The following is a 13,024-nucleotide window of genomic DNA, read 5'->3' on the forward strand; positions in this document are numbered from 1 at the left end:
TACTAGGTCTTATTTTGAGGGAAACAGGGTAGTTCAAGTTTGTTTTGCTGTAGGAACCACCTGTTCATCCTTTTGTCACTCCAAGGTATCTGAAAAACAATCCTTCAGCATCATATTTCAGATGAATCATTCCCCCCCCCCCTCGGTCAGCTGTCTTTATTCTCCAGCTTTCACACTTGTCAAAGTGCAAATGATATTGGTCTTGGTCTCCACTGACACATCCTTATAATTGATCATCTTTTTCTCATTCTTTCATTGCTGCTCTTCCGAGCCTCAGTCTTCTTCTGATTTCTTTGTTGCAATCTCCATTTGGATTGATAATTGATCCAAGGTATACAAAATCTTTTAAAAAATTTGAGTTTCTTCGTTGTCAACATTAAAGTTGTACAGTTCTCTTGTAGTAATGTTTTTTGTTGTCTTCATGGTCAGCTGCAGTCCTACTTTGGCACTTTCTTCTTTCACTTTCACTAAAAGTCATTTCATATAATTGCTGCTTTCTGCCAGTAAGTAAGATGGTGTCATCTGCATATCTTAAATCATTGATGTTTCTTCCACCAATTTTCATTCGTCCTTCATCTGAATCTAATCTGGATTTCCATACGGTATGTTCTGCATACAGATTGAACAGGTACGGGGATAAAATGCTACAAGCCTGAACTCCTAGCAGGGTCACTCCAAGTGGAAGGTTCTCAGCTGAGGCACCAAACTAAAATGTATCCACTTTCTTCAGGAGTAACAGCAATGGATAGTTCTAATGGCGATGGGGCAAAGAAAATTCTGGAGGGCAGCTATTGGGCAGCAGTGATAACTGAAGGTGACACTGATGGAGGATCCTTCACAGACAATGGCAGTGATACACAAGTTTTCTTTTGTTAGTATTGTGCAGAAGTAGGCAATGGAAAACCACTGCTGAACCTTTCTTGCCTTGAAAACCCTATGCTGAGATTGCTAAATCTTAAAATTGCTAAATGTTTAAGATGACCTGTTGGAAAATCGGGCAGAGTTCCTATATCTTCAATAGGTGTGTGGAGGAGGAGATTTCAGCAGGTGTATCTTGCATTAAAAACTGTAGCTACGTAATGCAGTTTCTTCTTAAGCAACTGCTGAAAATACTGGAGCTTTGTTCTCTTTCTCCTTTGGTCATCCTAACTGCGTTGTTCCTCCAGAGCAAGCTGTGTCTTTATGAGTGGTGTAATGGGTGATTTTGCTTCTGATTTCATGTATCTAGGAGCCATGTCTTCAAATACAGATGAACAATAAAACAAAGTTTCACTATCCAGCTATTAGATGTTTTGAACAAAATGTCAGGATCACCTTGCAGCCTCTTAAGTCACTGCTTTTTTCTCCTATTTCTGTTATACATCTTTTATGTAAAGAAAAGATTCCTTTGCCATCTATCGAAGATGCTGTATACTTCAAGGCTTGAAGTTGAGAGCCTTTATTTCTTGCCGTTGGGGTCAGTCTTGTTGTCAGTAACATCATATGCTCCAACCAAAATGTTCTTCTTTTCAAGAACCTGTCCCTGTGAAACAACTATTGCTCTTTTTCCTTTGGTGTAAATGGATTACAACAAAAAATTATTAGTATTCATGGACATGCATTGAAACTATTTAGTTTTCACCTCTCTCTACATTTAGAAAGTTAAATCTCTCTCTCTCTCTCTCTCGCTCTCTGTGTGTGTGTATGTGTGTGTGTGTGTGTGTGTGTGTGTGTGTGTGTGTGTGTGTGTTGAAGAAGGGATGGAGTCAAGGAAAATCTACCTTGACATACCTATACCTAGTGTACATCTGGGTACCCAGTGTGGTGTAGTGAATAGAATGACAGGCTAAGACTCCAGAAGCCTGTGTTTGAGTCCTCCGCTCAGCCATAGAAACTCACTGTGGGACTGGTAAAAAAAAAAAACCCTCCTTAAATACTGTATCTCACTTACCTTGAGTGCCCTACAAGGGTTGCCTACAAGGGTTGCTATATGTTGGTTCTGATTTGACAGCACATAATAACAACTCAGTACATTTCTGCATTACTGTGAGTACCAAAATACTGCTTTGCTTCAAGAGCCTCCTTCCTCTGAATTACCTTATGTTTGCATGGCATCTGTGAAGTAGCTTGTGTGATGAAATGCATCTTTTAATTGTTTGGTTTTACTTATAGAAGAAGGAAGAGGGAACACCACCTTTGAGTATTCTATGCCTACAGAACCCTGAAAAGTCTCGCCGTCAAGAGTTGATTTGACTGCACATAATTAGATTATATACAAATCAATTTGTATTTTTCTTCCAAATGCTAAACATTATTAAGTCCAAAAATTAAAGACTTATGAACAGTTTGCTTTTACACATAGCTTCAGGATCCAAAGCAAGTTAACAGGAGTAGATTAATGTAACATACAGTCAGGGACAAAGGAGCTATCAGCAATAGATAATAGCATTAGGTCATGTAGGCGATCTTCACATGCTAAATACTGATGTGTTCCATGTTCCTAAGTGCCCATATTTTAAGAAAATACATGTTTCTGACAAAAAATATCTGTAACAAAAAATAAAGACAACCCCACAATGATATTTTTGCTGTAATATCGCGCAAGGAAGCTTGAATTATCCTCGATTTTGGCATTGCGAAATCAAACAAATCAAGACCAATTATTTGAAAAAGAATAAAAATGAAAAAGCAGCTAATTGGCTCTCTTGGTGCTCCACACAGTATGTCTGTGTCACTGAAATAAGTGCCCTGTAAACTGAAAAAAACATCCTGTACGGTAGGGAAAGTCTCTCCTATGCAATAGGAAAAAAAAGGATTTTAGCCTAGGTCGAAGATGCATTATTATTACCAAATGCCCGTTACTGTTCCCTCCTTTTTAAATTTTCTTTTCTATATTCTACTAGGGCATACAGGCACTTAGCTGTACATACATAATAATAATACAGGTTCAGGGGATAACATTGTATCCATTCACACCAATCGTGTAACCCATAATACGGTACTGATCTCCAAAATGATTTGTCTGTCCTAGAAGTTGTTGTTGTTTTAATCTACTTTAGGAAATTTCAAAATCTGTTTCAAACCTACAATATGTTTTATACAAAAGTGTGTCTGTTTCCCCATATGGAATACTGGAAGGTTTGCAGTGAGATTTAAGCATGTATGCCTGTTTTCTAAACTCCAAGTATTTTACTGTGATGCTCAAGGTCAAGTTTTGTTGGAATCTGCCACTTTTAGAATAAATGGAGTTACTGTCATCGCTAACTTAATTTGGATTATCAATAACTTATTTATAACAGCTGTTAGGAAATCAGTTAACATTGTTAAAATCTTGTTTTTATACCCTTTCTTATGGCTTGTTTCATAATTCTAAAGAGTTATATATCTTTTATGATTCCAACTTGCAGAAAATTTCACAATAACACAGTTGTTGTTGTTTAGTCGTTAAGTCGTGTCCGACTCTTTGTGACCCCATGGACCAGAGCATGCCAGCCCCTCCTGTCTTCCACTGCCTCCCGGAGTTGGGTTAAATTCATGTTGGTAGCTTCGATGACACTGTCCAACCATCTCGTCCTGTGAATGACACAGTACTTATATTAACGCTGACCTCAATTTTAAAGTGTTGGTTCTCAAGCAACCAACATTTTATTTAATTCCTTTCTTACTTTATTTAGTTAAAGTTTTTGTCAGTGATTGCTCTGTGGACCAGATCTCCCAAGAACAATGTATAATTAAAACAATCTCTAAAATAGAATATTTTAAAACGAAATATTAAAATTTTAACTTAAGTTAGTTTTTCTGCAATAAAAGGAAAAATATTTGAAATAGATAAAAAAATTTAAAAGCCACTATTGAAAGCTTTTTGAAAGACGAAAGACCATGTAGATTTATACAGCTTTGGGTGCTTTCTGGCAGGTAAAGAGAAATGGAGCCGGCCTGATGTCACTTGTAGGGGAGTTCCATGGTAATTTTGTTGCTCCATCCTCTGTTCGCCACTGTAGTCTCCCAAGATGATAAGGCATGAAATATGGCTTCCGTTGAGGAGGTCATCATCCAAGTAGTTTTGAAGAGGGGGCAATACTTCTGATATCCCAGCACTAAACTATTTTGATCTCTGTGTGGAACTTTGAACTGATCTTGGAAACAAATAAGACTGTGCAGTGGCTCATGACTGTTGTATTTTCTTTCGTAGAGTATGCTTTCTTCTACTGTCTAGCTGCCACATTTTCTACTAGTTTTAATTTATGAATAATTTTCAAGGGCAGTCACACATAGGTCACATTACATCAATCTAAACCAAGAGATAATTAAGGCATGGATCACTGTGGCCAAATCCATCTGCCCTGGGATAGGTGGACAAAGGCCGCAGCAGATAAGCTGACTGTCTAAAATCAAAGCTGATTCAACAAGTTGCAATCCCAATCTGACCCACACAACTTTACATCTGTCTAGATTGAGCCAAATATATGCAGAAGAGGATAGGTACCTATAGGTTTGGGGTGGGGACCCTGAGGTTTTCAGAAGTACTTATTTTTAAAGGAAATAATCCAGGATAGAGAATGGGACATTTTATTGCAAACCTGTTGTTCGTGATAGCAACTTAAGTGATTGTAACTTGAAAAATACCTGGAAATAGATAACATTTATATTACCTTATTTAATTATGAATATATTACCTTATTTAATTATGCATTTCAGAATTTGAATTACACAAAATTTGAAGGTGTAAGGTGGACAGGATCATATTAAAAGAAATAAAATATCCATGAGTACATAGCACTGTTTCTGCTTTTTGCTTTATCCTGCTATATTTAGCACTCCTGTCGAATGTTAAACATTAATATTTGTGTGTTTTAGGATAATGTATTTAAGTGTACACATTAAAAAATAAATGAGGAAAGGTAGCATAATATACTGAAGCACAAATATTGTAATAATATTGCAAATGATTGAGAAATACTTTAGGTAAATAAAATAAGAAAATAGCTAAAAGAACCTGGTGGCACAATGATTAAACTGCAGTAATGCAGCCAAGACTCTACTCACGACCTGAGTTTGGTCCCAGTGGGATCAGATAGCCAGCTCAAGGTCTTTCAGCCTTCCATCCTTCTGATGTTGGTAAATTGAGTGCCCAGTTTGCTGGGGGGGGGCAATGTATAATCTGCATAATTAAATTGTAAACCACCCAGAGAGTAGTTTAAGTGCCATGGGACTGTATATAAGCAGCACACTTTGCTTTGGTGTTTTGCTTTGAAAGGATTAATTCAGAAATATTAGCAAATCTGGCATTGTGTGTGTGTAGTCCAAGTACTATATCTGAACATCATTTCTGGCAGTAAAACGTGGTCAGGATTAGCTTGCGTCAGATAGTGATATGCCTACGGGTCATTCTAGGAATGCCTGGTCAGAGCCTGAAACCAACTATATCAGCCATTTTCTTCTTTCCATCATCTCATTACATTTGGTTCTGGCCGCATTTGGTGTGGTGTATTCAGTTGTGCCCAACGTAAAGTATTTCCTCCTAGTGTGTGTATTATGACATTTGATTTCTTGATTAGATCAGTATTGCTTGATGCACTCGCACAGATTCTGTGTTTGGTCAGAAATGTTTCAGTACACAGGCCTAGCAGATGGGGCCAGAAACAATGCAGGAAAGCATTGAACCACCACAGACATTTGGTGCTTGGAATAATAAAAAGACTATAAAATTAGATTAGTTCAGTCTAATTTGGAATTGGTATATTCCCAGTGCACTCTTGAAGCTCTTGGGCAGATAAAGCCTTGAGATTTAGTACCGTCAGGAAGGAAGACTACAACTTCCAGTAAAAGGGGGGGGGGGGACAGCATTCTAGGAGGTCACTGGGGGCAACACAGTGACCTCCAATGATTTACAGGCCTTTAGCTTAATGAAATTGTTTCAATGACATGTTGGTAAAAGCTCATAATGGATTGGATGCCCTAATGTAATGAAATTATTCCCTTCTGCCTTAGAGGGGGGAAAGCGCAATTAATATTTACTGAGACCTGACAGGCTTCAGTGTGCTGTAGTATATGCAGCTCTTTCAGACCGTCAGTGAGAAGAGACAGAGCAGCGTGGCAGGCTACAAGCTGGCTTCCTCCTGGTGACAGGCAAAGACTGCAAGGGGGTGGAGGGACACCTTAGTGACAGGGAAGCTGAGAACATGGTGCTCCAAAGGCAGCGTGGTTACCAGGCAAGCCTTCATCCTGTCCCTTCCTCCCTGCAGGCAACTGGACAACAATCAAATCAGCTGCATCGAAGATGGAGCCTTCCGAGCGCTGCGTGACTTGGAGATTCTGTGAGTGGACTTTCTGATTTCTTGTGTCTTTGTGTTGGTGTGTGAGTGTCTGTGCGCACACATGTGCTGCAGTGTTTTTATTTGTGTGTGTGTGTTGTTTCTGTTCTTTCTTTTGGCTCAAGTATATAATCAGCCAAGAGAAATTCCTCACTCACTGATTTGAAGCTACTGTTAATTAAACCACAAAAGAGCTTAATTTCTTATGGTCCTAAGGAATACAAATGAAAACTACATTAGTTTCTGTCCTAGAGTTTAATGGTTTCTAAAGGACATAGTGTTCTATATATAAACAGATAGAACCTGTGTTTTTACAGAGTGGAGGACGGCTAACAGGTTTGATTGGCATGTTATTTGGAAGGAGTTTACAGTTGACCTAGACTGAGAGGATAATTCTTCCATGTACAGAACAGGCATTGATGTTGGTAATTCAGCACAATGGCCAGCAGAAGATCCCATTGTGAAAATCCTAAGGTATAATGCACTAAGAATCCGAACTTCACACCTCTAATTTAAAACTGCACTTGAAGTTGTTTTCCTTGAGCTGTTTGTACTGGAGTACATCCAATTGGTACTACTCTAAATTCTCAGTTGGGACCACCGTGTTAAAGTCTTTTCCACACTCTAAATAAAACAATTCTTTTGTAAAGGTCATGATGTGTTCTAGCAGAATAATGCAGTGCATTCTGTAGATAGAGCAGGTTTATATTTTTTTTGAGAGAGTGTATTCAGTTCATTTGCATAGTTGTTTTAACATGCTCTAGAGCAGTGGTTCCCAACCTTGGGTCCCCAGATGTTCTTGGACTACAACTTCCAGAAATCCTGGCCAGCACAGCCAGTGGTGAAGGCTTCTGGAAATTTTAGTCCAGGAACATCTGGGGACCCAAAATTGGGAACCACTGCTCTAGAGAAAGCTTCTTCTCATTTTTTGAATTTTTAATGTTGTACCTGAAATGAGTGATATTTTGAAGGTATGTAACTGTGTTAGGTATGTCAGACAATGGTTTTATAATGTTTTACCTCTTGAAGCATGACTTGTCTCTAGTGCTGTAGGTGGGAAAGGTGATTAGGCCTCACCACGCACAGTGTGTACATTGTGGCCGCCCAGAGGCCCTGATGTTAAACATATACATACTATATTTGCAAGGCGGCTATGTATCTCACCACGTGGTTAATGATATTACGGTGACATGTGTATGGATTATCTATTAACTCAAATCTGTGCATATATGTGGTGAAGTGATCCCTCCACCCATATATGAAGGCCCTGGCCTTTTCATTTAGTTACTCTTTCGCTCAACATGAACTGGAATCTGTGACAGTTTTTCAGAAATATATTTGGGAAACTTATTTTCTGCCCCAAATCTATCAATGTCATACATATAACAAATTGTTATTTCCTGGATTACTGTATTCACTTGAATTCCAGTTAGGAAGTTCAAGGGCGCCCCCAAACAAATGGTAGGTTTCTCCCCTAAAATCATACTTTTAAAAGTCTTTGTGTCTTTGGATTATTTGGTGACAAATAAAGCTTTTATATGTATTTTAAAATAATATTTTGAAGATCATTTCTATTGGTGACTATTAGAAAACACTGTTTCCATTTCATTGAAATAGGCGGCATTTCCTATGAAATCTTGTGATTGCTAAATGCCCTTTAAATAATAGCAGACTTGCTTAGCGCTCAAAATGCGCTGCATATGTACTGTGTAGGAGAAAGTGGGACTTTTATAGACCACTAAAGAAATTCTAAAATCTGCTAGCTTTCTTCTATCAGGACCCACCTCATGAGTCTTGCCCTGGTGTCTTGTCATTAAAGCGATGATGATCAATTGCGTTTCGTATGGTGTGCTTTTTAGGACTCCCACAATTTATATAATGTTATATTTTGTTTAGATTTTCTCTAGAGTACATTTAAAAGACTTGGAAAAAAACACAGAGAATAATTTTAAATGCTTTTGGATTGTCACACATTCATGCTTAAAGCGTATAGAAAAGAGCCAAAAATTCAAAATGATGGGACTTGAAGACTCTCAAGTTATAAAGAATGCATGTTGTTGAACGCACATTCTTCAAGAGTCACTAAAACAATATCAGTTGCTTTCCAATAAAATTTTCTGATTTGAAAATAATAAAAATGGCAAAAACAAAAGTCATGGTGTTGATCCATAGAAACAAAACAAAGTCCAAAATCAGTTAGTCTTAATTTAGGTATTGCCTGCCTGTGGATTTTGAAATATTAAGGTTCTTAGTCTAAATTATTAATAGTATCTTGAGTACTGTTCACCCATATTCGCAAGTTATGTCCCACTGCTCCTGCTAGCGCTAACAAAACTAATGTCTGTTGACACAATGCTTTTCTGTTCAATGATCTTTGTGGACATCATCATGACTACTACATGGTTATATCTCACCACTGATTATGGAGCTCTTTCAGTGATTCTTGCAACCTACTGGAGTCCGACTGTTGTCCTTCAGAAATTAGACATCATGTGTTTTGGATGTCCCCTTAATGACTCTATGCCATTTAAAAAAAACACAAGCTTGTATTAAAAATGAGCAGAAGCAATTTCCTTCTAAAAATTATGATTGGAGGGGGGGAAACCACTTGCCTTCAAATTTAATCCTGTCATCAGCAGAATTCCTTCATAGTTGGCAGACACCTAACTTTTGAGATCCCTACACAAGATTAGAACTTGTGTAGGGACCTCACGTTGTTATCACAAAGTACACTTGTAGCTATTATCATACATCACGGGGGTGGGGGAGAGAATTGAACTACAGTTAGTCGACTTTGTACTGGCAACCTGTACACAGTGCATCAATTGTAACTGTAACACCTGTACTGATGTCTAAACATTGTTTTAGGTTTCTTGGTCTTTTGTTTTGTTTTGTTTTGTTTTGTTTTGTTTAAATAAGCATTGTTCTGACTAGCAAGTTGAATACAGAATTCTCCTCACAGACTTTCATGGTATTTAGTAATACCTTCTGTTGTTGTTATTGTGCCTCCATCCCCCAGCCCCCTGAAACAGTTGAGTTCGAACACAAATATTGATAGGATAGGCAAACACAGTTACATTGCAACTAGTGTGAAGAAATCCATTTAAAGAATAATCTGAATCTGAATATATAAAATAGGGTCTTCTTTTCTGCAGCAGGTAGCGGGAGAGCAAGCAAATGTCAGTAATCCAACACTTCTTCTGTATGGTTTCAAAGGTGGAAATATTTACAATTACAGTTGTTCAGATTTTAAATTTGAATGCTTGGGATGCAGAGATTTCTCTACAGAAACCTAAAGCACTTCCAGGTGTGTATGGGAGAAGAGATGCTGTTTTTCTTGTCTGTTCTACGAGATGCTGGAGGGCTCTTTCTAGAAAGGGATGGGTCACACTAGTTGGTGGTCTTCAATTCATCACAATTTGGAAAACCAGAGACCAGTTGTAATAGCATGCACGCACGCATACTTCACACCTTATGCAAGTTCTCATGTTTTAGAGCTCCTTTTGAATTTCACCTTTTTTTACCTAGGAGTCCAGCTTTTTAAAGTGCAGTGATATGGTATTTGGTCAGCTATCAGTGGGGTGGTACAGTGTTCCGCAGAATCAGATTTAAGATAATGCAATTGGAATGAGATACAGGGAACTGACAATTGACAATTCCATTAAAAAAAAACAATAATTATATAGAGACAAATAAAATCAAAATTAATTCCAGCGGTATATGACCATTACATTATTCTCGTTCGTTCGTTCGTTTAGTTGTTTAGTCGTGTCCGACTCTTCGTGACCCCATGGACCAGAGCATGCCAGGCCCTCCTGTCTCCCACTGCCTCCCGGAGTTGGGTCAGATTCATGTTGGTTGCTTCGGTTATTCTAATATCTGATAAAACTTCATTCTCTAATGTGAAGATTGTCTGTAGATGACACTTCCTCCTGTCAACTTCTTCCTTCATCAAATCTATTTCTTACAAAATCCAAATTCTTCAACAGTTTTTCATTTGCAGTTGGGATTTGAGATTGTGTCTAGTTCCTTATTCAGACTACAGTATTTTGATAGCTGTTATTCAGTTTGAAACCAATAATCTTAGATTATCTAGGTGTGAGATTTCAACCTATTTGGTGACTTAAATTTATTATAGTTCTTCAGAGAAATAAGATGGGAGTGGTAGGTATTCAAAACAGTTCTTTTGGAAAACATATCTCTAGGATGGATCGCATCCTATTTTTGTCACAAACTTTTACAGAGGGCCGTTGGTAAAGCTTTGTTCTGTGAAGTATATGTTTTAACATACAGAATTTAAACAGCTTATTCTTTAGGACCATAAAGCATTGCAAACATAAGTACCAATGCCATCATACTTGTGGAAAAACGCACCATTCTTTCCAAACGCATAGCTTAGTTCACGTTATTCATGTGACTGTGGTTGGGTTGAAATTGTTTCTAGTTCCGTGTTCAGACTATTTTAATAGCTATTCTTAAGTTTGAAATCAGTAATCTTAGATTCTGTTCTTACATGAAATGAAAAGATGAAGTGAGTTTAGAGAAATGGGGATATTAACATACTTGTATCCCACCTCTCATTTTGAGGACATTGCCAATGGTAAATATGAATTAGCAGCGGTAACACATATGATTCTTCTTTTACACCTATCATTGAACACTCATACATATAATGATATTTACATAGTGCATTAGTTTGATACTGTAGTTAAGGAATACTTTCCTAGAAGTGCCTATAGGACGCAGGGGTTAAAATTATTTTGTCACTCTGCTATTTTCATGACAGTGATGAGATGTCACTGCTAAACAAAAATCTGTCTATGGCACAGAATATGATTTGTTATTCTATTTTGTTGGCTGTATCATTTGTTTAGGCAATTAAAATTAAATTTAAATTATGTGAGTTGCATTCGTTGTGTGAATACTTAATGAAATTACTTTTCTCTGTTAAACTTTCTCTCTTCCTCCACTCTCTCTCTCTCTCTCTCTCTGTATTTATATGTGTGTGTATATATAAATTTATTTATTTATAATTTTATATATATGCTCAACTTTCTCTGTTGTCATATTATGTTTTTAAGTATAAAAAGCATTCTGCTTGAAACTCCAGCAGTTTATGGGGAACATGTTTTTCAGTTGATTTTATAGTACTGCATGGTAAAGCAAGTGGATATGGTAAAGCAGGTTTTGAGCTTATACAGATGACAAGTAAAAACATTATAGCTGCTATCTTTATGGTTTGGTCAATCAGTTGATTGGTTTAGATTAATTTAATGAAATTAGATGTAATAGATAAAACCAAGATAAAATAGGATGGCCCCACCGAGTCATCCTATTTGGCCACTTGGAAGCAGATCAAAATACCTACCTACCTTTGGCAGACTATTTTGACCCAGTAAATGGGGAGATTTCTGTGGAGATGGCCACAGCCTTCTTTCTTTACCCCACAAGCAATCTGGGGTGACTCCAGCAGAAAGCAGCATCAGAACAGCCACTAATTTTCCTTTATCAGTCCCTGTCCCATTGTAGATCACAGCAGAAAAGAAGAATTGCACTAGCAAAACAGAACACGAGCAGTTTTAATTTCCCTTTTTCGGAATCAGATTAAACATATGAGAAGCCACAGTGACGTTATTTAAACCTGTGCCTTCCAGGATATCATTTCAGCAGAAAACAACCCACTGATGTGTTTTGAATAAACTTAGAAACCTTTTTGTAAGAGGCTGCCTGGCTCATCCCACCCGTCCTCTGGCAGGAAAGCAAAATGCTATCTTGGAATTAATAAGAAATGGAATTGAATAGTGTTTACTAGGATACAGGTTTCTTACAACATATGGAGCTACTAGAGACAATCTCCTGACTGTTACATATGCTAGAAATATGAGAACAAAAACAACAGTGGCCAGATGGCATCAAGGTGACAGATTTTATATCATCCAACAGCAGAGACAGTACAAGACATAAGACAGCGGATTTAATGGGCAGCATTTATTTCTCTGAAAAATCCTTAACGTCTACAAAGATAGTTAGTTCAGGGAAGGGTTTGAAAATATCTCGTTTGATACTTTGCTAATACTCTGTGTCATTCCAAAATGATATTAGTGAAATCCAATATTAGTTCTATCTAGACTAGATCCATTGAGATGAATGGGACCTCTTTGTCACAACTGACTTAAGTCTGATTGATTTCAGTGGATTTCCTGTAGGAAGGTGCCATGGCAGATTTAATCCATTGTTGTATGTTTTGCTGAAATATGGGTACTGTAACACAAGAACACAACATCTGTTGAAACAGAATGTAGATTCTTTAGCAAACAGGCATTCTAAACGGTATGCTATTTATCCTGGTGACCCATCAAAGTGTAAATACACCTTCCATTCTGCACATAATTATATCTGTTCCCCCCCCTTTGTTTCTATTGAGTACATACACACATTCTTTTTTCCCAGATTGCTTCCAACTGCAGTTTTTCTTCCTTTAAAAAATGTGTTATTCAGTTTAGGGTTAGGATATATCCTTAAGTTCTCACATTTTAAGAGCTTGCATTGTCCAAATGTCAGTTGGAATTCAAAGACACTGAATGTCCAGTATTCTTCAGAAGGCAAAATTTTAAAACTATAGAGAAAAGCCATGTGGGTGTTTATCTTCAAGGATTATAATTTCAGGAATTATTGTTAAAAACATGCAAGAGCAGAGGCTAGAACATTTGGCTAAATTACGGACATATTCC

General features: G+C 37.5%; 1 protein-coding gene across 2 annotated transcripts in view; it reads left to right on the forward strand.

Annotated features, from left to right (window-relative positions):
- SLIT3 (slit guidance ligand 3) overlaps positions 1–13,024 on the forward strand; it is a 595,328-nt gene that overhangs the window by 328,429 nt on the left and 253,875 nt on the right. For both annotated transcript variants that reach the window (XM_020780501.3, XM_078385818.1), the window contains one exon: positions 6,225–6,296. In XM_020780501.3, the coding sequence (XP_020636160.3) occupies positions 6,225–6,296 (72 nt within the window). The remainder of the gene's footprint in view (positions 1–6,224; positions 6,297–13,024) is intronic.

Source organism: Pogona vitticeps, chromosome 2, assembly GCF_051106095.1.
Source record: "Pogona vitticeps strain Pit_001003342236 chromosome 2, PviZW2.1, whole genome shotgun sequence".
Lineage (NCBI taxonomy): Eukaryota > Metazoa > Chordata > Lepidosauria > Squamata > Agamidae > Pogona > Pogona vitticeps.